Source organism: Mytilus edulis, chromosome 13, assembly GCF_963676685.1.
Source record: "Mytilus edulis chromosome 13, xbMytEdul2.2, whole genome shotgun sequence".
In the NCBI taxonomy this organism is placed as follows: domain Eukaryota; kingdom Metazoa; phylum Mollusca; class Bivalvia; order Mytilida; family Mytilidae; genus Mytilus; species Mytilus edulis.
The window spans coordinates 39,913,337-39,939,601 of NC_092356.1; the positions used below are offsets into that span (position 1 = coordinate 39,913,337).

Below are 26,265 nucleotides of genomic sequence, written 5' to 3' on the forward strand. Positions count from 1 at the left end.
AATCTGCTTCTCACAAATGCTGTTGATTATATTCATTTATAGTACATATGTATTGCAAACAAAAAAATGTATGGGCCTACATGGTCAAGTGGTCGAAGTAAGTACTGTATCAATAGCCTGTCAACACTGAGATTGCACTTGGCAGGTCACTCAGCACTCGACTTAAATCATGATTGACAAGGATAGTCAGTTTTCCTGCTGAAGGATGGTTGGTCTCTCAGTGCAATCGGTCTTTCTTCGACAATAAATATTGTCCGCCACAAAATAGCAAATAGATAATTTAAAACTTTTTCCAAGGGATATCGAATAATATTATTATTAGAATTTGAAATAACCCATAGAGCAGTGCTAGTAAACTCAGGTTTTTTTTTTTTTTTGATATTTATGTTGCATTTCATTGACAATTATCCATGTTTTTCTTCTTCTAGATCTGACCTAATTAAAGCATAGCAGGTTCCTCAATGTTGTAATTTAATGATGTCAGACTTTTTATCTAGAACTTACCTATAACCCAAGCATAGTAGGTTCCTCCCAGTTGTAAGTTTAATGATGTCAGTCTGTAGAATGTATTCTTGTTTATGTTTAGCAGTGGCACAACATTAAATGTATTTTTCTTATTGGTATCACTGTTTTTTCCATCAATCTGTCAAAAATACAAATACTGGTAAAACAACTGATCAGAAATTATTTATTTATTAAGACAAATGGCATAAGTTGGAAACTTATCCTTATTAGGGGCTTAGTATCTGTGTACGAGGTTTTATTCTTTGGTGCAATATATCCTCTTGTAATGTTAAACAAGAGTGTGTCCAAAGTACACGGATGCCCCACTCGCACTATCCTTTACCATGTTCCATGGACCGTGAAACTGGGTAATAATCTAATTTGGCATTAAAATTAGAAAGATTATACTATAGGGAACATATGTACTAAGTTTCAAGTTGATTGGACTTCAATTTTATCAAAAACTACCTTGACCAAAAACTTTAACCTGAAACTCCCACTTTCATTTTCTATGTTTAGTGGACCGTGAAATTGGGGTCAAAAGTCTAATTTGGCTTTAAAATTAAAAAGATCATATCATAAGCAACAAGTTTACTAAGTTTCAAGTTGATTGGACTTCAGCTTCATCAAAAACTACCTTGACCAAAAACTTTTACCATGAAACTCCCACTTTCATTTTCTATGTTCAGTGGACGGTGCAAATTGGGGTCAAAAGTCTAATTTGGCTTAAAATTAGAAAGATCATATCATAAGCAACAAGTGTACTAAGTTTCAAGTTGATTGGACTTGCAGCTTCATCAAAAACTACCTTGAACAAAAACTTTAACCTGAAACTCCCACTTTCATTTTCTATGATCAGTGGACCGTGAAATTGGGGTCAAAAGTCTAATTTGGCTTTAAAATTAGAAAGATCATATCATAAGCAACAAGTGTACTAAGTTTCAAGTTGATTGGACTTCAGATTCATTGAAAACTACCTTGACCAAAAACTTTAACCTGAATGGACGGACGAACGGAGCCACAGACCAGAAAACATAATGCCCCTCTACTATCGTAGGTGGGGCATAAAAAATATTACTGACATTTCATAAATGTTTGGAAATAAAATATAAAGTGCTTTCAGTGTCTATTGTTTTTAAGATAGTTGTTTTTTTGCCTCTTCCCGATTTTTTTAGCCAATTGAAACTGATTTTAAGTTTTTTGTCATGTAGTGCTGGCTCCTGCCTGTTATATTTGTTTTTCTTAGTTTTAGTTTTAACCCATACTGCTTGTTTTCTTGTTTTTTCAAGAATTCAGAAAATAAATACCTTTGAATTATTTGAAAATCAGAAAAGGTCATTTTCAACTTTAATGAAATTTAATACAGTAGCCCTTCCCAACTTCAATATAAACATGTCTTACATATTGTTTACAATCTGTTCCTACTGCTCCTATGTTGTTTGATAGTCCTACATAATACATCATTATTTCCAGCTTAGATGTAAAACCTTCAAACTGTATATCTACATAGGTATCATTGTTAATAAAGTCTCCCATAATGATAGATCCACCTATGACAACAGAAAAATACAACTTGTCAAACTTATTCTATTCACACATCTCACTCAATTGACAATTTCATAAAGCTCAATTATTTTTAGCAAATGTATCATGTACAGGAGAAATAATTCAAAAAGATCAGTCGATTGTAGGTAAAATAGCTGCTGTTGGAAAAGAGATTTACTAATCAAGGTGATTTTAGTTCAAACATAAGTATGTGCAAGTTAAATGTGAATTGTTAAATGTGAATTATTTTCAAAATATAATGAATATTTATTGAGATTTTACAGTCAACTGATAGCAAAATTCCAATTATTCTTCAGAAAAAGACAAATATTGCATATTTTGCCAAAAATTGACAAGTGGGAAATAAGAAGTGCATGCAAGTACCACAACACTGTTTACATGTTAGGAATTGTTCATATATACACAAATTGTGGTAAATTAATTTCATGGGCTCTTTATTAGTGTGGCAAAAAAACTATGTAAAAATGATCAAAATCAATGTTTTTTTTGTTCAGGAGTTATTTCGCTTTGATGAGATTGAAGCCAAGGAACTGTCTCTTGTTTAGATAGATTCATACTCTTCGATAAAGGCCATAATTGTATAAACTGAATTAAAATAAATAACCCATGAAATCATGTTCACTGAATATGAAAAGTTGACAAACTTTTGCGGAGTTCTGTTCATATAATTACAACATTCTGCAAAGCAATAAAATTAGAAAGCTAAAATTACCCTCAACACCACCATCATATCCAACATGGAAACCATTAGATGTAACCGTGGCAATAGAATATGATATACTGTAGGCTCTCACAGTGAAGTAATACATTGCTGTTCCTGATGCTAGGTTAAGATCATAAAACGTTACAGATTTGTTTAAACCAACATTTGTAAATGGTACAATATTATCTCTGGTTTTCTGAAATCTTCTATCTGTCCCAACCGCTACTTCATAATACATTATTTCTTGAGCAATGGTTTCGTCTGCTGTATTTGAATCTTTAGCTTGATACCCCTGGTTGCCTTTAATGAGAAGGTAGACTTCAACAATTTATCTGATACTTTTGAAATTCCTGGTACATCATTTAAGTTAAAAGCTAGGTTATATTAGTTCTCAGGTAATAAATGTTCTAATAAAACTATATTCTACAACGTTAGCTGAAAGGTGTTACGAAAAATGCATCACTATGAAGAGAATAAGAAAAAACAAGTGAAACTGCGAGCTACTGCTCACTGATGAAACCCCCGCCGCAAGTGGATAATTTTAATAGACGTGTAAAAATATGCTCATGTTTGGTAAAAAGAAAATTGTTGAGTGATGATTCTGAAAACGCATCACTTTATATAATTCTGCTATACCAGCAGATTTATATAAATCCTGAAACCAAATTTCAGAAATCCTTGTATTGTAGTTCCTGAGAAAAATGTGACAAAAAATTTCAACTTGGCTATCATGTGTAAAATTATACAAGTGTTCGGTAAAGGAAGTTGTTGAGTGATGATTCTGAAAACGCATAACACGGTATAGCTGACTTATATAAACCCTGAAACCAAATTTCAGAAATCCTTGTATTGTAGTTCCTGAGAAAAATTTGACGAAAATTTTCAACTTGGCTATCATATGTAAAATCCTACAAGTGTTCGGTCAACAGGAAATTGTCAAGTGATGAATCTGAAAACGCATCACACTGTATAGCTGACTTATATAAACCCTGAATTCAAATTTCAGAAATCCTTGTATTGTAGTTCCTGAGAAAAATGTGACAAAAACTTTCAACTTGGCTAGTATGTGTAAACTTATACAAGTGTTTGGTTACCAGGAAGTTGTTGAGTGATGAATCTGAAAACACATTACACAGTATAACTGACTAATATAATCCCTGAAACCAAATTTCAGAAATCCTTGTCAAGTAGTTCCTGAGAAAAATGTGACGAAAATATTCACGGGACTGACAGACTGAAGGACAGACGGATGGATGGATGGATGGATTGACAGACAGAGGTAAAACAGTATACCCCTCTTTTTTCAAAGTGGGGGTATAAAAATGGATGGAAGGACATTTGTATCATAAATATTGAGAAATAGCGAGATTTGTTCTGTTCTCTCGCTCTTATTTTGATACTGAAAACAACATACCTTCAACAGCTGCCTGAGATAAAGCAGAAGCTGGTAAACCAAAACCATCCCAATTAGCTGATATTTTACGTCGTGAGGGTTGAACATTCAAATCAAACCCAGGAATATATCCATCGAACACACTGCCTGGAAGCAAAGGATCATCTTTGACAGTAACTCCATTGGATCTTATGATGTAGGTATAGTTCAATGCATTTGTCACTCGTAACAAAGAATAATAGAATTCTCCACTTCTAAGATAAAGTCCATCTAAAATTGCTTTTTCTGCAACTGAAAGATTATACAATACAAAAAAATAACAATTCAGCTCTAAAAATTTTTTATCTCTGTCTTTTTACTTTAACATGTAATTTCTCTTTTCATTAAGATCTTGTATCGAAAGACCGTTCTCTTATGTAAGATAATTCATACAGCATTTTTAAACACTACATTTTTTTTTATTCATTCTTTTTTTTATAACAAACCCATATCAAATATGCTTAAATTTGAGATGTGTTTCATGATTCAAATCTTCTGCATTTTTAAGATACACTTTAAATATATTTTCATATAACCATGCATACACAAATATATGATTTTCTCCTGATTTAAGATTATAAAAAAAACCCTGACAAAATGTAATTATCATTCATTCATTCATTCAAAGTTGAGTGCAAACAAATCATAACATGTAAATGTATGAAAAAAGTAATTAGTAATTGGGTTCCAATTGGCCAAGTAGTTTCAGGGAAAAAGATTTAAGTAAAAGTTAAGACAATAATGGATGGTGTATGCTAAGTGCCAAGAAAGCTCAAATGCATGATACATTGGGTCAGGTGAATGTTGAAATACAATAACTTTCCTGTTTCAAATCCATATTATAACTAGAATTAACAGCTGCACCATGAGCGCATGATACCCCCATCGTCTTGTGTGTAAGTTTTATGCAATAATCATAAATAGTTTCTGAGATACAGTGTGACATGTGAAAACCCACCTTTTTTTAACAAAATACTCAATAAATCTAAAATAAAACTTTGAATCAACACCAAAAAGTATATGGATTTTTAGATTAATATAACTAAGAAGTGTGTACAGTTTTAAGCAATAACCAAAATTGTTTTTGAGATATGCCATGACATGTGAACCCCCCCTTTAAAAAACCAGATGCTCCGCAGGGCGGAGCTTTATACGACCGCATAGGTTGAACCCTGAACGGTTGGGGAAAGTATGGACAAAACATTCAAGCTGGATTCAGCTCTAAATTTGGATTGTGATTAAATAGTTGACACAGCATAGGTTTTGGACACAGAATGAATGTGGTCTAATGAACTTAAAATAATTTTTTTGTCTTTGAGCAATCACTATGCTGTTGAATATTAATCCTCTCAAAAAAATGTTTGAAGAAATTTTCTTTTTATTTATGAAATCTGAAATGAGAAAAATTAACCCCCCCCCCCCCCACCATTTTTTTTTCACATCCCTCTTTCCCTTTTTTCAAAACTGATCTCAATTCAAATTTCTAATGGAGTTTGCAACAATAACTACTCATTTAAATACATCATAAAATATTAAAATGTAACAAAAAGTGCTTGTTATCACTGAATGGTAAAGAGTGTTTTAATTTATCAGTTGGTAGTAAAAGTGAATATACATTGTGCATTGTATAAAACAATGATTTAAGTTGATTCAACTACTATTCTGGACAAAGAAAGATAACTCCAATCAATTGAAAATTTCTTGCTATTGCACAATATTGTGCAATTAGATATTTCTTGCTGTTGCGCAATACTGTGCAATTGAAAATATTTGCTATTGCACAATACTGTGCAATTGAAGATTTCTTGCTATTGCACAATACTGTGCAATTGAACATTTTTTGCTATTGCACAATACTGTGCAATTGAAGATTTCTGGCTATTGCTGAATACTGTGCAATTGAAAATTTCTTGCTATTGCACAATACTTCATATAATAATTTTGGATCCTGATTTGAACCAACTTGAAAAAAACTGGGCCCATAATCAAAAATTTAGGTACATGATTAAATTCAGCATATCAAAAAAGCCAAAGAATTCAATTTTTATTAAAATCAAACTTAGTTTAATTTTGGACCCTTTGGTATTTAATGTAGACCAATTTGAAAACTGGACTAAAAATTAAGAATCTACATACACAGTTAGATTTGGCATATCAAAGAACCCAAATTATTCAATTTTTGATGAAATCAAACAAAGTTTAATTTTGGACCCCGATTTGGACCAACTTGAAAACTGGGCCAATAATCAAAAATCTAAGTACATTCTTAGATTCAGCATATCAAAGAACCCCAAGGATTCAATTTTTGTTAAAATCAAACTAAGTTTAATTTTGGACCCTTTGGACCTTAATGTAGACCAATTGGAAAACGGGACCAAAAATTAAGAATCTACATACACAGTTAGATCCGGCATATCAAAGAACCCCAATTATTGAATTTTTGATGAAATCAAACAAAGTTCAATTTTGGACCCTTTGGGCCCCTTATTCCTAAAAACCTGTTGGGACTAAAACTCCCAAAATCAAACCCAATCTTCCTTTAATGACGACGACGCAAGACAACGCAGGACGACGACGCCAACGTAATAGCAATATACGACGAAAAATTAAAACTTTTGCGGTCGTATAAAAACCAAACTCAATATCTCTTAAATAAAATTTTGAATCAAACCAAAAAGAATACAGATCTTAATATTAATATATTAACTTAGAAGTGTATTAAGTTTTAAGCAATAATCATAAATGATTTTTGAGATACGGCGCGACATGTAAAAAAATCCTCCCCTTTTTTATTTTACAAAATACGTAATAAATAAAAAATTTTGAATCATCACCAAAAAGTATACTGATCTTAAGATTAATATAACTAAAAAGTGTGTAAAGTTTTAAGTAATAATCATAAATTGTTTTTGAGATTTGCACAACATTTGAAAAAAAAACCCACCCAGTTTTAATTAAAAAGTCCTGTAACTCAAAAAGTTTTAATCTTATTTTTCATGAAATTTGGATATGTAGTCCTCAAGTTACGGTGGACAGACGGATATATAGGCAGACGCCGGACATTTGTATACCATAATATATCCCGTCAAAATAATGACGGCCGTATAAAAATGAGTTTTGAAATACATTAACTATGGTTATAAATAAATTCCTTTACCAGCCATGTCCAACCATTCTGAAACAACTTCTCCATCCAATTTCTGTACCTGCCATTCATTTCTCACTGATGGACAGGGATCACCTGACAGAACCCATGATGCTTGAAGTGTGTCTAGACTGTTCTGGAAATCTCTTTACATAAAATATAAAACAAAATTGATTGTATTTTCAAGTGAAGCATTTTTCTTTTAAAATTGTTCTCTTTTGATAAAGAAAAATACAGAAAAGATTCAATTAAAGCCTGATCATTGTTTTTTTTTTTTTATCCATATCGGCATTTTAATACTATCACAACTTCCTGTTAAGATTTGACTAAATACCTATATCCCAATATCATCGGGTAAAAATGTTACTTGTAATAATCTTAAGACATTTTGAACTGTTTTGCTTCCTCAGATTTTCTCTATCCACAACAAGTTTCAGTTTTAAAACAATAGCTGCATGTTACCCTATGTTTTCTTTTTCAACATGCAAGTGAGGTAAAAAAGTATAAAAACCTATTTCTATGCTCATGACATTATTTTTGAAATAACCTTTAATTGGACTGTGCTCAAGAGCACTAACATAAAAAGGCGTTTTTTGACCTCATTCAGTTGTTACCTTTGGTTAAATAGCACAATTTTAAAAAGGTTTTTCAAAAAATTCTTACACATCAATACCAGAGTCGTCTAGTACATCATTAATTGCAATATGTGAAAGTGGTTGTAGACCCTGACTTAAGTAAGAGAGATATACTCCATTGGAAGTGGCTACACTAGATAATCCAGCTCCATTTGTTCCTCTGATAGAGACATAGACCTACAATACAAACAATTACTGCAATAATCTTTTATATGAAAACAATAATAACAGAAAAACGCATCAAACATATACTATAGCTCATGACTGAGTGAGTTAGCTGTTTCAGAATCTAATGCATTCTGGGTAATATTTTTCAGAACATACACCAAACCGTTGTGATTGGTTAAAACATTTTAAACAATTGAAATTCAACCAATGACATAATGTTATTATAATTTTGGTGTACAAACAATGAAATATTACCCCTTCCTTTTGATTCCTAAAAGGCAAATTATAAATAATGTTCTTTGAGGAATCAGGATAAATATATTAGGATATCTTAATTCTTAAAAAAGTTCATCATTTGGAATGTAAATAAAGTAGAAAATGCAGGGAACTGTATTTTTCCATACTTTTTTTTGGCAACACCAATTGTTGAAAAAAGGAGTGATATTATAGGATTTTTTAAACAGTTTGTATATGACTATGAGATAATATTTTAACATATCAACTGTCAGTCAAACAACTTTTAACAATATGAAGTTTTACCTAGACCTATCTGTTTCAACTAAAAAGAAATATAGACATATGCACTGTTTTCTAGAGGATTTTTTGAAAATTGCATTCAATTCAATGCTGAGTCAACCCAGTAATGGATGTTTTAGTGACTTAATAAATTGTCTACATCTCAGTTTGAATTACGATCAAGCTCATCAAGCAAATACTGATAGATTAATATTACCTAAAAAACTAATAGGCACACAGTCCAGAAAACATACTGCCTATAAATGGGGGATAAAAAAGGATACCATGGCACGAGTGTAATTAATAATAATGTATTACCAGCCATTACAGATTTAAAGTCAAACACAACCATAACATCAGTAGTTCATAAAAAATAAATTCACCTTTCTATATCCCTTTAGACTAAGACCCGACACTGTGTAATATCTAGCATCTTGTGGAACATCAAAGAAAGCTTTGATCTGTCCTCCACCTGGCGTAGTACCTACTGCTATCTGGTACCTGTTCAATGAAAAATAGGAAGTTCATGTAATATCTTTATACAGTAACAGACCGTTTCAGGTAATTCTATAAAAAGTTTCAGATTCAATCTCACTAGAACACATCAGAGTTTAGAGCGTTATGGAAAGTATGTAAATTGTTGTAGCATAATTTTTTGTAAAAGATTTATGACAGGAGAAAATTAGGATAGGTGTCAAAAGTCATAGGTACTTTGGAACAGGACATTTTTTAGCTTCCCCCTTTTTCCAAAGACCGTTTTTTGTTTTATATTTTTCAGTATACTATGAACATACATATACTATAAATATTATGATCTAGAGAATACATTGAATATCGGCAAATATGAGGCTACTATAACACTAGTCTCAGGGCAAATGCACTATGAACTACAACTGCAGGTTAGACTATACCCATTTAATCTTTAACAAGAGTGCACGCTGAAATGTCTCGCCTTCTTTACTAATCATATTATTATTTTGTTGATAGTCATAAGTATAAAGCTTTATTAAAAACTGTCACAAAAACTTAACATCAACCAAGATAACTAAACAAAGACCAATGAACCATGCAAATGAGGTCAAGGTCAGATAAACCATGCCAGGTAGACATGTACAGCTAACAATGCTTCCATACAACAAATATAGTTGACCTGTTACTTATAGTTTAAGAAAAATAGACCAAAACACAAAAACTTAACACTGAGCAATGAACCGTGAAAATGAGGTCGAGGTCAAATAAAACCTGCGCGACTGACATATAGATCATAAAATATTTCCATACACCAAATATAGTTGACCTATGGCATATAGTATTAGATAACTAGAGGCTCTAAAGAGCCTGTGTCGCTCACCTTGGTCTATGTGCATATTAAACAAAGGACACAAATGGATTCATGACAAAATTGTATTTTGGTGATGGTGATGTGTTTGAAGTTCTTACTTTACTGAACGATTTTGCTTCTTACAATTATATCTATAATGAACTTTGCCCATTAGTAACAGAGAACTATATTTGGTAAAAATTTACATAAATTTACCAAATTAATGAAAATTGTTAAAAAATTGACTATAAAGGGCAATAACTCCTTAAGGGGTCAATTGACCATTTAGGTCATGTTGACTTATTTGTAGATCTTACTTTGCTGAACATTATTGCTGTTTACAGTTTATCGCTATCTATAATACCGTATATTTTCGAATTTAAAGCGCATCGTTTTATAAGCCGCACGGCCGTTTTTTGGGGGGAAGATTGTTTTTGTCCTTACATAAAACGCACCTGAATATTAAGCGCACACTGAAGAAAACGTATATTTATTCTACTGACCTGATAGTGTCATGAATATTTTCTCCTTTTGTAACTCACACCGTAATTTGTTTCATTTCTATTTTCAGATTGGTGAGAAAGTTGAGAGTATTTTTGAATATATTTATTTGTGTCATATTAAAATAAAAAATCGTAATAAAATAATTATACTTTTCTCATTGTTTTAATTATGCCAGTTTCGTTTGATGTTTTTTGTCAACAATGGCCATGTGTTGACAGCTTGGGTGTCCATTGAACCTTGTTGTTTTGATTAAAATTAGTATGGTATTAAGGATTTAAATTAATCTTAAAAATGTATGCATGAAAGGTCACCCAAGCCATAAAACTGCCATTGTTTACCTTGATTATGACCTACTTACCTGTACCCACGTGTGAAAACTGTTCACCCAAAAGTCAAGATTTTTTTTTAATTAAATCAATCTTAAGAATTTTATTGTTGTCTATAAAATAAAAGTTGAAGTTTTGAACGTAACAAACATTTTTCAATTTTAATTTGGATGAATACAAGAAACAAAACAATTTACTTTTTGCAAGTCATTGTTTAAATGAAAGTGTTATGAGCAATGACAAGGGGGATTAAAAGAAGACGGCAATAAATAAATGTTTTAACAGATTAAATTATAAAAATTAGTATTCTTTTTTTTTTAGTTAAACATCCAATAATATTTCGTAAAGATATTTCGTTTTGAAACACAATAAAACGACAAACAGTTACTCTTCAGTATTTTATCCTGTTTGGTACCTCTTCTCAAACACGATTATCTCTCTTTGTTTATGAAGCACTTTAAAGTGTCGATTTAAGCAGATGCATCACCATCGTCATTTAAAGAAACTTGTAATATTGGCAAGACACACAATCACTTTCTTTATTATTTCATTAGAAAATTTTATATTAAAACACATTAAATCAACTAACAACTACATATTTATGATAAATACACAATTAATATCCTGTATGGACACAGTTATCTTTCTTTGTTTACGAAATGAACACTAAACACATGGTTATCGACTTCCTGTAAACCAACAATGATTGAATGAAATAAAAACAAACGATTTAGTTAATATATTTATTTATTCATAACAAAATATGCAACATATTCAAGATAACCAAAAACGGCAAAATTTCTTTAAAAATTACCAATTGGAGGGCAGCAACCCAACAACCTGTTGTCCAATTCATCTGAAAAATTCAGGGCAGATAGATATTGACTTGATTAACAATTTAACTTCTTGTCAGATTTGCTCTAGATGCTTTGGTTTCATAGTTATAAGCCAAAAACTGCATTTTACCCCTATGTTCTATTTTTAGCCGTGGCGGCCATCTTGGTTGAATGGCCAGGTCATCGGACACATTTTTCAAACTAGATACCCCAAAGATGATTGTGGCCTAGTAGTTTCAGTGGAGATTTTGTAAAAGATTACTTAGATTTATGAAAAATGGTTAAAGATTGACTATAAAGGGCAATAACTCCTAAAGGGGTCAACTGACCATTTTGGTCATGCTGACTTATTTGTAGATCTTACTTTGTTGAACATTATTGCTGTTTACAGTTTATCTCTATCTATAATAATATTCAAGATAATAACCAAAAACAGCAAAATTTCCTCAAAATTACCAATTTAGGGGCAGCAACCCAACAACCGATTGACCGATTCATCTGAAAATTTCAGGGCAGATAGATCTTGACCTGATAAACATTTTTATCCCATGTCAGATTTCCTCAAAATGCTTTGGTTTTTGAGTTATAAGCCAAAAACTGCATTTTACCCCTTTGTTCTATTTTTAGCTGTGGCGGCCATCTTGGTTGGTTGACCAGGTCACGCCACACATTTTTTAAACTAGATACCCCAAAGATGATTGTGGCCAAGTTTGGATTAATTTGGCCCAGTAGTTTCAGAGGAGAAGATTTTTGTAAAAGATTACTTTAATTAACGAAAAATGGTTAAAAATTGACTATAAAGGGCAATAACTCCTAAACGGGTCAACTGACCATTTTGGTCATGTTGACTTATTTGTAGATCTTACTTTGCTGAACATTATTGCTGTTTACAATTTATCTCTATCTATAATAATATTCAAGATAATAACCAAAAACAGCAAAATTTCCTCAAAATTACCAATTCAGGGGCAGCAACCCAACAACCGATTGACCGATTCATCTGAAAATTTCAGGGCAGATAGATCTTGACCTGATAAACATTTTTACTGCTGTCAGATTTGCTCTAAATGCTTTGGTTTTTGAGTTATAAGCCAAAAACTGCATTTTACCCCTATGTTCTATTTTTAGCCGTGGCGGCCATCTTGGTTGGTTGACCGGGTCACGCCACACATTTTTTAAACTAGATACCCCAATGATGATTTTGGCCAAGTTTGGTTTGATTTGGCCCAGTAGTTTCAGAGGAGAAGATTTTTGTAAAAGTTAACGACGACGGACGACGGACGACGACGACGACGACGGACGCCGGACGCCAAGTGATGAGAAAAGCTCACTTGGCCCTTCGGGCCAGGTGAGCTAAAAAGACCAAAACTCAAAAACTTAAACTTTGACCACTGAACCATGAAAATGAGGTCAAGGTCAGATGACATCTGCCCGCTAGACATGTATTACACCTTACAATTATTCCATACAACAAATATAGTAGATCTATTACATAAAGTATGAGAAAAACAGACCAAAACACAAAAACTTAACTATAACCACTGAACCATGAAAATGAGGTCAAGGTCAGATGACACCTGCCAGTTGGACATGTACACCTTACAGTCCTTCCATACACCGAATATACTAGCCCTATTGCTTATAGTATCTGAGATATGGACTTGACCACCAAAACTTAACCTTGTTCACTGATCCATGAAATGAGGTCGAGGTCAAGTGAAAACTGTCTGAGGGGCATGAGGACCTTGCAAGGTACGCACATACCAAATATAATTATCCTATCACTTATAATAAGAGAGAACTCAACATTACAAAAAATCTGAACTTTTTTTTCAAGTGGTCACTGAACCATGAAAATGAGGTCAAGGACATTTGACATGTGACTGACGGAAACTTCGTAACATGAGGCATCTATATACAAAGTATGAAGCATCCAGGTCTTAAACCTTCTAAAATATAAAGCTTTTAAAAAGTTACCTAATGCCGCCCCCGCCAGATGACAAAAGTTGCAGACTAGACAAAAACCTAAGCTGTACAACTTTTGATCTTTCAATTTTCATTAAAAAAAAAATTTGATCGATGAACGTCAGATTTCCGGAGATGATCTGCTGTGATAAAGTGTTCATTTTATATCCTCATAATTCTCGTACGGTAATAATAATTTCATGCTGGGTTTGTTTTTGATAAGAATTAATTTTACAATGCAAGGTACATTTATAGCATTTGTTTATGTTACTTTTTTCTGGAAGTGACATGTTTATTGCCTAATTAACACCTTTCATGGTCTTTAATCTGTTGATCACTCGATTTCAGGTTAATGAGTGTCATCACAATGATTTACACAGGTGCAACAATCTAAATGTTTACATTGAAATTTCCTTCAATCAAGACAATTTGTAATCTGTTTCTTATGGCTTCAATTCTTCACACTATTTTTTTTTTTATAAACTAAAATCTACGAATTTTAAAACCCACGAACATGTAACTTTTGCACAAACCCCGAAAATTGATACCCACGAATTACAGTCATTTCACAGTAGTATAAAGGGCTTTCTATATATAATATATCTGTGACCGCAGTGGATATTTAACTATTGGAATTGATAGTAAATGGCAAATACACCTAATCTATTTATAGTATTTATGATCATAGTTATAATACAGAAAAATGCTAAAATAATCGTATCCAATTAATTAAATAAATTATGTGCAATTTTAAACAGTTTGATGACAGAAACAATATCCGGATGCCTGATATTTCATTTTCCTCCCAAAACTACAATAACTATATGTGAGGATGATAAATGCGATTATGCATGGTACCTAAAGGTCATGGCGGCGTGATGATTATTTATTGTGGAAGGAAGAGAAGTAACACACAAAATGAGGTCTTCTCATTTAATAGTCTAGATGTTTTCCAGCTACTACATCTATATCAAGTAAAATACAAACCCCACAATTCCTGATTCTTCATCAGTAAACAGCTGCCATGTGGCTGATACAGATGTGAGGGACTCGGAACATACAGCATCTAATGCATCACATTCTACAGAAAGACAAAACAATATTGCAACAAAGGATATATTTACATCTTTAATAAAAACGAAAACACAATTGCTGTATAATGAGTAAAAAAAAATGTTCACCATTTTCTATTATCATTACTTTTTATGTGTGACTCCTCTTTTTTTCTACACTTAGTTTCACTTTTAATATTTTTAAGGTGTAAATGCTAATTTAGAATTTAACATTCTATCTACTTAAAATACATTATCATTTCAGCAATTCCTTAGGAAAATAAAAGGTCATCTTTATATAAATAAAAACAAAAAGACAAAGACAAAGAGATTTCAAACCTAGATCTGTAGTGCAGATTTTAGCATTCATTGCTGCAGTTTGGTGAGTGTCATTGAGATTGATTCTGTAGACTGTATGCAGGTCCACTACTTTCCCATGTTTGGGTGGTGTTGCATCAATGGAGATAGATCCTGAGAATGCAGATGTTTCCATGTCAACTGAATTCACTGCTGTGACTGTAGCAAAGCATGATCTGCCATGGTCTAATTGATAATTGGCTCCTAAAAATATGGCGAAAAAAAGGTATGTATTTAATATTTCATAAACAATAATGCCCCATGTCAGATTTGCTCTAAATGCTTTGGTTTCAGAGATATAAGCTGAAATCTACATTTCACCCCTATGTTCTATTTTCGGCCATGGTGTCCATCTTGGTTGGTTGGCTGGGTCACCTGACACATTTTTTTAACTAGGTACCATTGTCTTCAGGCATTTAACATCATTACAAAGCTTGAGCAAACATATTAACAAAACTTGCAAGCATGTAAACCAAACTTTTGGTCAACAGCTCTAATAAACGTACCCTTTATGATATATGAAGATGTAAATCCACTGACAGTTGTTTCAAAAATATCTGAAAATCCTTGTTCTGATCCAAGAGTGATAATAAATTTCTGTATTGGACTCTCTTCATCAAGAAATCCTGACCAGGAACATAATATTGGGCTCTCAACCTGCAAATTGTGAGAAAAGCTTGTTTAGAATGGGAGTGGTTCAGCACTTGATACATGATATTGACACTTGTGAAAGATCATTTGTTGAACTTAAGATGTCATTTGTTTTGTTTATAGGTTGCTGTCTCCTTGACCTGCACCTCACATTTCCTTTTATTCATACCTTTATTTCAAGAGAAGAATCATTTTTGAAAACATGTGCTGCAGATTATATTTCTGAAAAATTATAGCGAAGCATGATTTATTTTATACTTTACTAGCAAGTGGTAATAATCAAATATAATTGTTTAAGGCCATTCATAAAAGTCATAAAATTAAACTTCTGTAAACTTCACACTAAAAGAAACTTTCTGTGCGGCACACAAGATTTTCATTGATTGGATTGACAGCTAATTGACATTCCATTAGTAAAATGATTCTTAATTTATACACAACACAATTTAAGATACCGGTATATGTTTTATTATTAAAATATCAAAACATACTAAAACTACAACTAAATATTAAAATAAACTGTATCATAACAGTACATATCTTTCTACATTGTATGACAAACTATATAATACATTATTGGCTTTCTGGGGGCTACTCATTCACTTAAGAGAATTGAAATAAACATTTCAAACTATTCAAAATATGAGAAAATAAATTCAAAACTTATCAAAATATGAGAAAAATAAAAATAAGCGATTAGTAAAAAATGTTCCTGGGGCGATCCCCAGGAATGAACCTATGTGTTTCCTGGGGCGATCCCCAGGAATGAGCCTATGTGTTTCCTGGGGTGATCCCCAGGAATGAGCCTATGTGTTTCCTGGGGCGATCCCCAGGAATGAACCTATGTGTTTCCTGGGGCGATCCCCAGGAATGAGCCTATGTGTTTCCTGGGGCGATCCCCAGGAATGAACCTATGTGTTTCCTGGGGCGATCCCCAGGAATGAGCCTATGTGTTTCCTGGGGCGATCCCCAGGAATGAACCTACATTCCTCGACAGGAATGAACCTAATTGCTCCTGGGCGATCCCAGCGTAGTAAAAATACTACTTAAAATACAATTTGTTCCTCGACAGGAATTAACCTATCTGATGTATTATTGAATTGGGGGAGTATGATTCCCCTGGAATTAAAAAGAAAAGGCACATATCATTTCCATATGAGTAGCCCCTAAACAAGAGATGAACAAATATTAATATATTTAAACTAACAAACAAGATATATGAAGAAAATATAACATGTCATATAGCAATTTCAAATCACTCTTTCTATAACTTCAATTTATAGATGATATTTTTTAACTTCGCAGGAATGGATAGCATTAAAACACTTTAGCTTGAATGAAAATATAACAAACTTAACAACTGTATGAATATTCTTAAACAGAAATACCAAGAACTTGCAGTCAGAATTACACAATATTGGTCTGACTATAACTTAGAGTAACACCTTTAAAATTTTACATATTTTAATACATCCATATCATACCAATCACATAAGATAAATACCCAGTTAATGCACAGGTGTAGTTGGGGCTGGTGGGTGGGATAACTGATTGTAATGCATCAAATACAATGATGCTTCCTCTCAATTCATCAACAATACTCTAACCCCCCTCTAGGGCACTATTCCTACTAAGCTAAAAATAGATGTTATGTAATTGCCTAAGAATAGACTAGATACCTGCCTGCTGAAATCATTGATAACAGATACATTGTATTGTGTATAAACTATAATTTAATAAATCAAATTTCCTTTTATACACAACACAATTTAAGATATATGTTTTATTATTAAAATATCAAAACATACTAAAACTACAACTAAATATTAAAATAAACTGTATCATAACAGTACATATCTTTCTACATTGTATGACAAACTATATAATACATTATTGGCTTTCTGGGGCTACTCATTCACTTAAGAGAATTGAAATAAACATTTCAAACTATTCAAAATATGAGAAAATAAATTCAAAACTTATCAAAATATGAGAAAAATAAAAATAAGCGATTAGTAAAAAATGTTCCTGGGGCGATCCCCAGGAATGAACCTATGTGTTTCCTGGGGCGATCCCCAGGAATGAGCCTATGTGTTTCCTGGGGCGATCCCCAGGAATGAGCCTATGTGTTTCCTGGGGCGATCCCCAGGAATGAACCTATGTGTTTCCTGGGGCGATCCCCAGGAATGAGCCTATGTGTTTCCTGGGGCGATCCCCAGGAATGAACCTATGTGTTTCCTGGGGCGATCCCCAGGAATGAGCCTATGTGTTTCCTGGGGCGATCCCCAGGAATGAACCTACATTCCTCGACAGGAATGAACCTAATTGCTCCTGGGCGATCCCAGCGTAGTAAAAATACTACTTAAAATACAATTTGTTCCTCGACAGGAATTAACCTATCTGATGTATTATTGAATTGGGGGAGTATGATTCCCCTGGAATTAAAAGCCAAATGAAATGAGTTCATAAAATGAAAGAATGAAAGCCCCCAAGAAATAATAATGCTAGCAAATACAAATGTAAAAAAAAAAAAAAAAAAAAAAAAAAAAAAAAAAAAAAAAAAAAAAAAAAAAAAAAATACATTTACAATACAATAATTTCAAAAACAACACCTTTCTGTTGTGCTTTAGAACGTATTTGTCCTCTTAGCAAATAAGTTTGGTTGGCAGTTGGAAGGCATCAATGAGCAATTGACTTATTTTACATGTACCTTCGGTAGTGAAGCGCTAGAAATTGACTTTATTTTACATGTAACTTCGGTAGTGCTCTACTAGTTCTGAAAAAGTGATCACAGTAATCACTTCTCTCTAACCCAGACGGATAAAATAAATCTGTCTTACATACATGTAGTTAAAATTCTTGCGTTTAATGTTTAAAGAAGTGTGACTGTAGTTCTGACACATTAACTATGAATGCATGAATCAAGTTATCGTCCTCCTTATATATTCCGGTGCTATATACATGTAGTTCTGAAGTCTGCATCAAGATATTGCTATCTTCATATCTAGTGCTTAATAGTTCTGAATTCTGCATCCGAAAACGATAGGTTAAAATAAACAAAAGTTGAACTGTTGTCTAACACATTATACTATATATGAAGGCAGGCATCAGGGTATTGTTTTCTCATATATAACGGTGCTATAAAGTTCTGAAGTCTTCATCCGAAAAACGAAGGTTTTAATATCTGTGTCTGTATCTGTATGTTCCTGTAAAATAAAAAAAAAAAAAAAAAGAAACAACCTGGGAAGTTATAGTAATCCTTAAACAAGAGGGTCTAAGTGGAAATACTAGCTGAGTTAAATATAACACATTAATACATAATAAAAGATAATATGACCTGTGGCGATCCAGCAGGCGTAGTACAATACACATAAATAAATTAATCTGTGGCGATCCAGCAGGTGTAGTACAGTATACATAAAGATAATGAATGATCTGTGGCGATGCAGCAGGTACAATACGACCTGTGGCGATCCAGCAGGTGTAGTACAATATACATAAAGAGAATGAATGACCTGGAGCGATCCAGCAGGTACGACCTGAAATATAATATATATAACTGTACTGTATGAAATGTACACCTAGAGCGATCCCTGCATGTGTGGAGCAATCTAGACTAAAGATATAAACATGATAAATACTGTGTACTACATGTACTATGTGCTGAAATATAATACATATAAAATAAATACATACATGTATGCATTACTATACTGAGAAATAAAGAGAATGAATGACCTGTGGCAATCTAGCAGGGGTAGTACGACCTGTGGCGATCCAGCAGGCGTAGTACAATACACATAAATAAAATAACCTGTGGCTATCCAGCAGGCGTAGACAATATACATGAATAAAATAACCTGTGGCGATCCAGCAGATGTAGTACAATATACATAAATAAAATAACCTGTGGCGATCCAGCAGGGGTAGTACAATATACATAAATAAAATAACCTGTGGCGATCAAGCAGGTGTAGTACAGTATACATAAATAGAATGACCTGTGGCGATTCAGCATGTGTAGTACAGTATACATAAAGAGAATGAATGACCTGTGGCGATCCAGCAGGCGTAGTACAATACGTACAATATACATAAAGAGAATGAATGACCTGGAGCGATCCAGCAGGTACGACCTGAAATATAATATATGTAACTGTACTGTATGAAATGTACACCTGAGGAGATCCCTGCATGTGTGGAGCAATCTAGACTAAAGATATAAACATGATAAATACTGTGTGCTACCATGTACTATGTGCTGAAATATAATACATATAAAATAAGTACATACATGTATGCATAACTATACTGAGAAATGTCCATCTTGGGAGATCCTGGAATGTGTAAAATAATCTAGTATAGAGATAGCAAATAGAATAGCGATATGAACATGATAAAAAACTGTGTGCTTCATGTACTATGTGCTGAAATATATATACATATAAATTCATATAATTCTTAATATACCGTACGAAATATACACCTGAAAAAATCCAGGCCGGTTGTGGAACACTCAGGAATAAATATAAATATGATAAAAACTGTGCTAAGTGATGAAATATCATACATATAAAATAAATACATATGACTGAGAAATTTCCAGGAAGGTGTAGAATAATCTAGAATAGAGATACATGCATGTACATGTAGCAATCTATAATAGCAATATGAACATGATAAATACTGTTGCTTCTGTACTGCATGTACGTGCTGAAATATAATACATGTACATATAAATATAAATTCATACTATATTGTACGAAATGTTAACCTGAAGAGATCTCTGTCGGTGTGGAACAATCTAGAATAGAGATAAAGATACCGTGTGATACTATGTGCTAAAATATGAGACATTAATACATAGTATTACTTACATGTATTATATACATGTATGTATCTGCTGTTATTACAAATGTATGTTTTGCTTATCACTAAAATAAAATAATATTACTTATACTTAACAAAGGCAAAGTTTCCACCAATACAATACATTCAGTTGCGTATCCTTAAGAAGTTCAGACATATACGTGCTTGAGTATACGTGTCCTCGAATCTCCATGCTGCTCTTCACACCCTACTCTGCAGTAGTATATGATAAACCTGTATACTAGTATCTGGTAAACCCGAAGTGTTCTGTATGATCTAAGCGTTCCCTCAGTGTCCTGGGCTAGTGTTGAAGAACTGCGGAATTAATACATTGTAAGGACTAATCTGGAACTATATATTCTACGTTGAAGCAAAGTGTCCACCAGAGGCAGTGGTTCTGCATAATACCATAACAAATCGTATATATATCATGTATCACGATCACTGACTCCTGATCCTGGGCGGTAGAAACATGCTTATCGGCTGCTTATCAAAGAAATTAAGCATTAAAGGAAAATGGAATGTGTATACATAGCTAGTGTGTATAATGATATAGCATGAGTTCAAACGTAGTGTTTATGGAATATTGAGTGCCGTCGACATAGCGATAAAAACTGGCGGGCATAAAGTACGGGAAACTTGTAATGATACTGACATTTTGGAAAATGCTGACAAACAATATTTATTAATCAAGATGTGTATTAAATATTGAACGAACGTTTACACACTTAGTCTACTCAATCGTGGTTTTATTCCAATTATTGTTATTGTTTACATATATGCGTTGCATTGTGGGATCGCGCACTTGAAAATGCTGTCATGGCCGAATGTCTCGATATCGAAATAAGGTCAATCAGTCATCTCATAGCGTGAGCTGGACATCTATGTTCTTGTTCTCAACTCTACAAGAAGAGTTAATCCAGTTTCGAAATATTAAAGATCATAATACGATTATCTGTGTTTACCTGGGCGCGTACCCATAACACGCACGTGATATTGAAGTGATAATAATTACTCCATCAAATGAACAATATCCAATCACTATTCCAAAGAAACGTATATCCATGTCAATATCCGTTAACAAAAAAAACAAAAAAAAACAATTTCGAATATGGTTCGAAAATAGTAAATAATAACTGATTGTAATGCATCAAATACAATGATGCTTCCTCTCAATTCATTAACAATACTCTAACCCCCCTCTAGGGCACTATTCCTACTAAGCTAAAAATAGATGTTATGTAATTGCCTAAGAATAGACTAGATACCTGCCTGCTGAAATCATTGATAACAGATACATTGTATTGTGTATAAACTATAATTTAATAAATCAAATTTCCTTATATACATTACCTGGTCTTTAATACTAACGGCAATTATTAAAATATATAAAAACAAGAATGTGTCCCTAGTACACGGATGCCCCATCCACACTATCATTTTCTATGTTCAGTGGACTGTGAAAATGGGGTAAAAAGTCTAATTTGGCATTAAAATTTGAAAGATCATATCATTTGGAACATGTGAACGAAGTTTCAAGTTGCTTGTACTTCAACTTTATCAAAAACTACCTCTACCAAAAACTTAAACCAGAAGCAGGACAGACGGATAAATGAACAAATGGATGAACGAATGGCTGCACAGACTAGAAAACATAATGCCCATAAATGGGGCATAATAAAACGTTTTTTTGTCTGCTTATTATCATTTTTTAAGAATTTCAAGAAACTTACACCAATGTATTCTGGACAAGTTACATATCCTGTTCCTGGTTTACTGGTATCAATGATAACTGAACCAAACGTAGTTCTACCTATAATACCAGTTTTGTCTTCTGCCCAGATACTGATTATATTAGGTTTGCCTACAATTAAAAATGATAACAATAATAACACTGATTTAATTACTTGTTCAAATTTCCTTCTGACAAAAATGGGAACTTAGTATGTGGCATCATAATACTTGTTACATTTTTCAATGAATATTGATGTACCAGTAAGTTATGTTATGTGATTTTCCATATTGAATGGATACAGTATCAATGTTACGATGTATCATCCCATAAGTATTAAACAAGGAATATATATCATTATCTCTGTAAAGTTTGAAAAAAGTAGTGTTTTGAGTTTGATAATTGTGGCTAGATAACTTCTTACCTGAAATATCAGGTTTAACAGAGCCAACTTCAAAGTTACTACTTTGTGTAGAGGATATATTCACTTCAGTTCTAGGTGATATGTCCTCAGCGTATGGATATGTCCCAACAGAATACCAGGCTCTTATTACTTCACTGTCTGTGTCATTGTAGTGCCATAAGGCAGACAGGGAATCAGCTGTACTTTTATACATTGAAGAACTTGGCCCTATGTCACCATCAACTGCATTTTTATCAGCCAACCTAAATTGAAGGTAAAACAAGAGAATGGCTGAGACTACATTTTTTTTTATTTCTTCCTAGATCATAAATTTTATTTCCACATTTTTAATTCCACAGAGTACCATGACAATTGCATTGATACTTTGAATCTCACCTACTTTATGAATCTAATAAATGTAAATATTAATATTTTTAAGAGTTTCTGGTGTAAGGCTATCATATTTACCTATCTAAAATAATGTTTGGTGGTAGTACATCTACTGTAATTCCATCTGATACAGACTCAATAATATTTCCAGCATTAGTGATACCTCTGATGGTAGAATAATATGTCTTTCCAGGTTTGATGGGAACATTCACTTGTGCATATCCAGAGCTTGAAATACCTATAAATTTACAATAAAATGGTTTAAATATCACACTTATAAGCTCAATCCAAAAAATGATTATAAATTCGAAGGGTTGATTGATTGATAATGGCTAAATTGCTTAATGTCACATCAGCATCAACTCATTGAAGCATTAATAATGTTAATAAATGCGAATGGGAAATATTTTTTTACTTGAAAATACTTTTTTCAGTAAAATCAGGGAAGATTCTACTAGTACTATTAGTCACACCAATTTAATTTCTTGTTGTACGGATTTCCACTCTAAAAATTAATTGGGGCAAGAAAACAATTTGAAAGTTTTGATAAAAAAAAGATTTAATTCATAAATAGTTGAGTTCAAGCTTTAACATTAAAGGCAAGTGATTAAAATTTTATTTGTAAACATTAAATCATAGGTTCTGACAATAAAGTCACAATATCAAACAAAAGAAGATAGTATGAAACTTGATTTACCACTTGTGATTAGACATTTTTTTACTTTATCAACTGCTGAAGTGTTCACCAATATATGTTATGCCCACTTTTAATTGCAGCCTATTTATGACTTATAGTATTTTGGAGCAACCATTTAATTTCAAGGGGAGGTAATGGTTTTATGTCTGAGTCAGAATTCCTTTTTCATGCATATGTTAAGCGCGTTCATTCTTATTTAGTTTTACAACCCTTTCAATCAAATTGTATTTTTCAATATTTAACACTTTAAGGTATGAGAAAAATCTGGATTCAGAATACATTTTTTTTGGTCATCTGCCTGACCAAAATATTTTTTTCATCAAATTTTGGATCAGAATATATTTCTAGAAAAGAGCAATAACCCCCCTTGAAGTCAAATAATTATTTCAACTGTTTTGAAAGATCCCAATTGAATTGACAATAGATGCCTTTCCTCCTTCACAGGACATGACTAACAACTAACAACATGGCAAGTGTCTTGCAAGCAGCAGGAACTGCTTATCCTTCTGGGACACTTGAGTTCACCCACAAACATTTCATTGTCAAAACTGTGATATCAAACATCTCAAAAAATAAATAAATCCACAGTATCTACCTGAGCAACTCGTAAAAAAGGTGTTCTTCAAAATTTATTTCATGATATCATGGAGTTTGTTGTTAACCTTATTTCAATAGATAAAATTTATAGGAAATTAAATCCTACCATCTCCAGCAATAGTTTCCTCTTCTACATGTAAAATTCCGTCAGATGAAAACGTGGTAATATCTTGTCCACCTGGGGTTGTCCCTACAGCCCATTCATAGTCCATTACACCATGTAGGTGGCTCTCGAAGCCTGTGTACTGAACACTGAGGGTAGAAATGTCAGACTGGTAATCAATGTCAACACCAATGTCAGATACAGGATCATGGTCTGTGCCGTCCGTACCATCAATAACTATACCTACAAAACAAAGTAAAGCTCAAATCATGTAAATATATCAGACTGGTAATCAATGTTAACACAAATGTCAGATACTGGTTCATAGTCTTATTCTATCTGTGCCATCAATAACTATACCTTCAAACAAAGCAAAGGTTGTATGGCACATATTTTTTCCTACATAGACATTTTACACCCAATTTCAAATGATTCAACCTTTCTATTAAAATAAGTACTGAGTGCTTCGCAACATCATAGAAAATGTCAACATGAAGCAAGGATGTTTTTAAGGAAGAACTGAAGGTTATAAACTTGGCAGTCCACTGCAGGACTTCAGGAAAATTTTTAGTTAATAATTTCAAGTTCCATAAATATCCAATTAAACCAATGCAACTAATAGCTATACATCATGACACTATATCATAACAAAGTAACTCAGTAACAGCAAAAACTAGACAGCATTGAGATGGGAACCATCTCTGTTGGCACTGCTGTGAATAACATATGGTTTAAACATTTGTATCTTTAATTAGTATAACTGAAACCAACATTTTTGACCTGGACATTTGACCTAGGAAGTTGTACATACAGTATGACACATCCCTGGTGTTGGCTAATAGACATGTCAAGTATTAAGATTGGAATTATAAGGGTTCTCTAGATATAGAGCAGACACAATTTGTTACAGACGGACGGACAGACTGATCACTAAAGTGGGACTCGCCATTTGGCAGTGCCCTAATTTTTCATTCATCAGGGTATTTATAATTATGATCTTGAAAACCTAAACTGTAATATTTTATTTTTTTATCCTCTCCTATCTGATATATACGTGTGCCCATTTCTATATCATATTCTAGCCAATAGAATCTTTCCTAAATAGTAAGACAGCCAACAAAGGCAAATATTTGTTATATAATTATTTCAAGATAATATCATATAAAAATCATGATGCAAAGCAATTTGAGTAAAAACGTTGATAATCCTTCAGTGTATGAATATTTCTTCAAATCTGTTACAACAAAGCTGAAATGATAAAACTGAACTAGATATGGACAATGCCCCCCCCCCCCCCCCCCTTTTTCTGCTCTGCCATATACATGAGGTAAACAAACGGACAGGGGTAAATTAATATGCCCCCCACAACTCCCAACATTTTATTGCGGGAAAAAAAGCAAGCATGCATTCACTAATGAAACAACATATTTTTAGACTATTAATAAATATAATGCTATGCAATTACGAATATAATTACTATTCTAAGGGCATATAACTCTTTTAAAAACATTTGATCAACACTGATAGCATTTTCCTTAATAGATGTAAAATGTTCAGAATATGCCAGTGCAGTGCATGCATATAGTGTTTATGCCTGTTTTATTTTACTTTTATTTTCTGTGTGACTATTTGATTTGTGCAATCTTATTATTAACTTGTGCTATGTTTTAAGTGTACTATATGCTTTTAACTTATATATGTCATTATGGTATCTTACTATGCATTATATGTTTAAAATTGTGATGTTTTCATGACTTTTGTATGTGTGTATTGTATTGTGTGTGTGTGTATTG

At 32.8% G+C, this 26,265-nt stretch overlaps 1 protein-coding gene and 1 long non-coding RNA gene across 2 annotated transcripts in view; both read right to left on the reverse strand.

The window, feature by feature from the left end:
- LOC139501251 (uncharacterized) overlaps nt 1–26,265 on the reverse strand; it is a 142,105-nt gene that overhangs the window by 44,319 nt on the left and 71,521 nt on the right. Inside the window, exons 32-45 of the mRNA XM_071290271.1 lie at nt 24,476–24,715; nt 23,154–23,313; nt 22,707–22,948; nt 22,284–22,414; nt 15,537–15,687; nt 15,013–15,234; nt 14,609–14,702; nt 9,053–9,170; nt 8,014–8,162; nt 7,363–7,496; nt 4,188–4,457; nt 2,783–3,073; nt 1,906–2,054; nt 505–643 (exon numbers count right to left, since the gene is read on the reverse strand). Of these exons, the coding sequence (XP_071146372.1) occupies nt 505–643; nt 1,906–2,054; nt 2,783–3,073; nt 4,188–4,457; nt 7,363–7,496; nt 8,014–8,162; nt 9,053–9,170; nt 14,609–14,702; nt 15,013–15,234; nt 15,537–15,687; nt 22,284–22,414; nt 22,707–22,948; nt 23,154–23,313; nt 24,476–24,715 (2,490 nt within the window). The remainder of the gene's footprint in view (nt 1–504; nt 644–1,905; nt 2,055–2,782; nt 3,074–4,187; nt 4,458–7,362; nt 7,497–8,013; nt 8,163–9,052; nt 9,171–14,608; nt 14,703–15,012; nt 15,235–15,536; nt 15,688–22,283; nt 22,415–22,706; nt 22,949–23,153; nt 23,314–24,475; nt 24,716–26,265) is intronic.
- On the reverse strand, nt 16,274–21,537 carry LOC139502019 (uncharacterized). Its single transcript, XR_011658710.1, has 2 exons — nt 19,734–21,537; nt 16,274–19,495 (listed from the first exon to the last, which is right to left on the reverse strand). It is a non-coding gene; the product is annotated as an uncharacterized lncRNA (long non-coding RNA).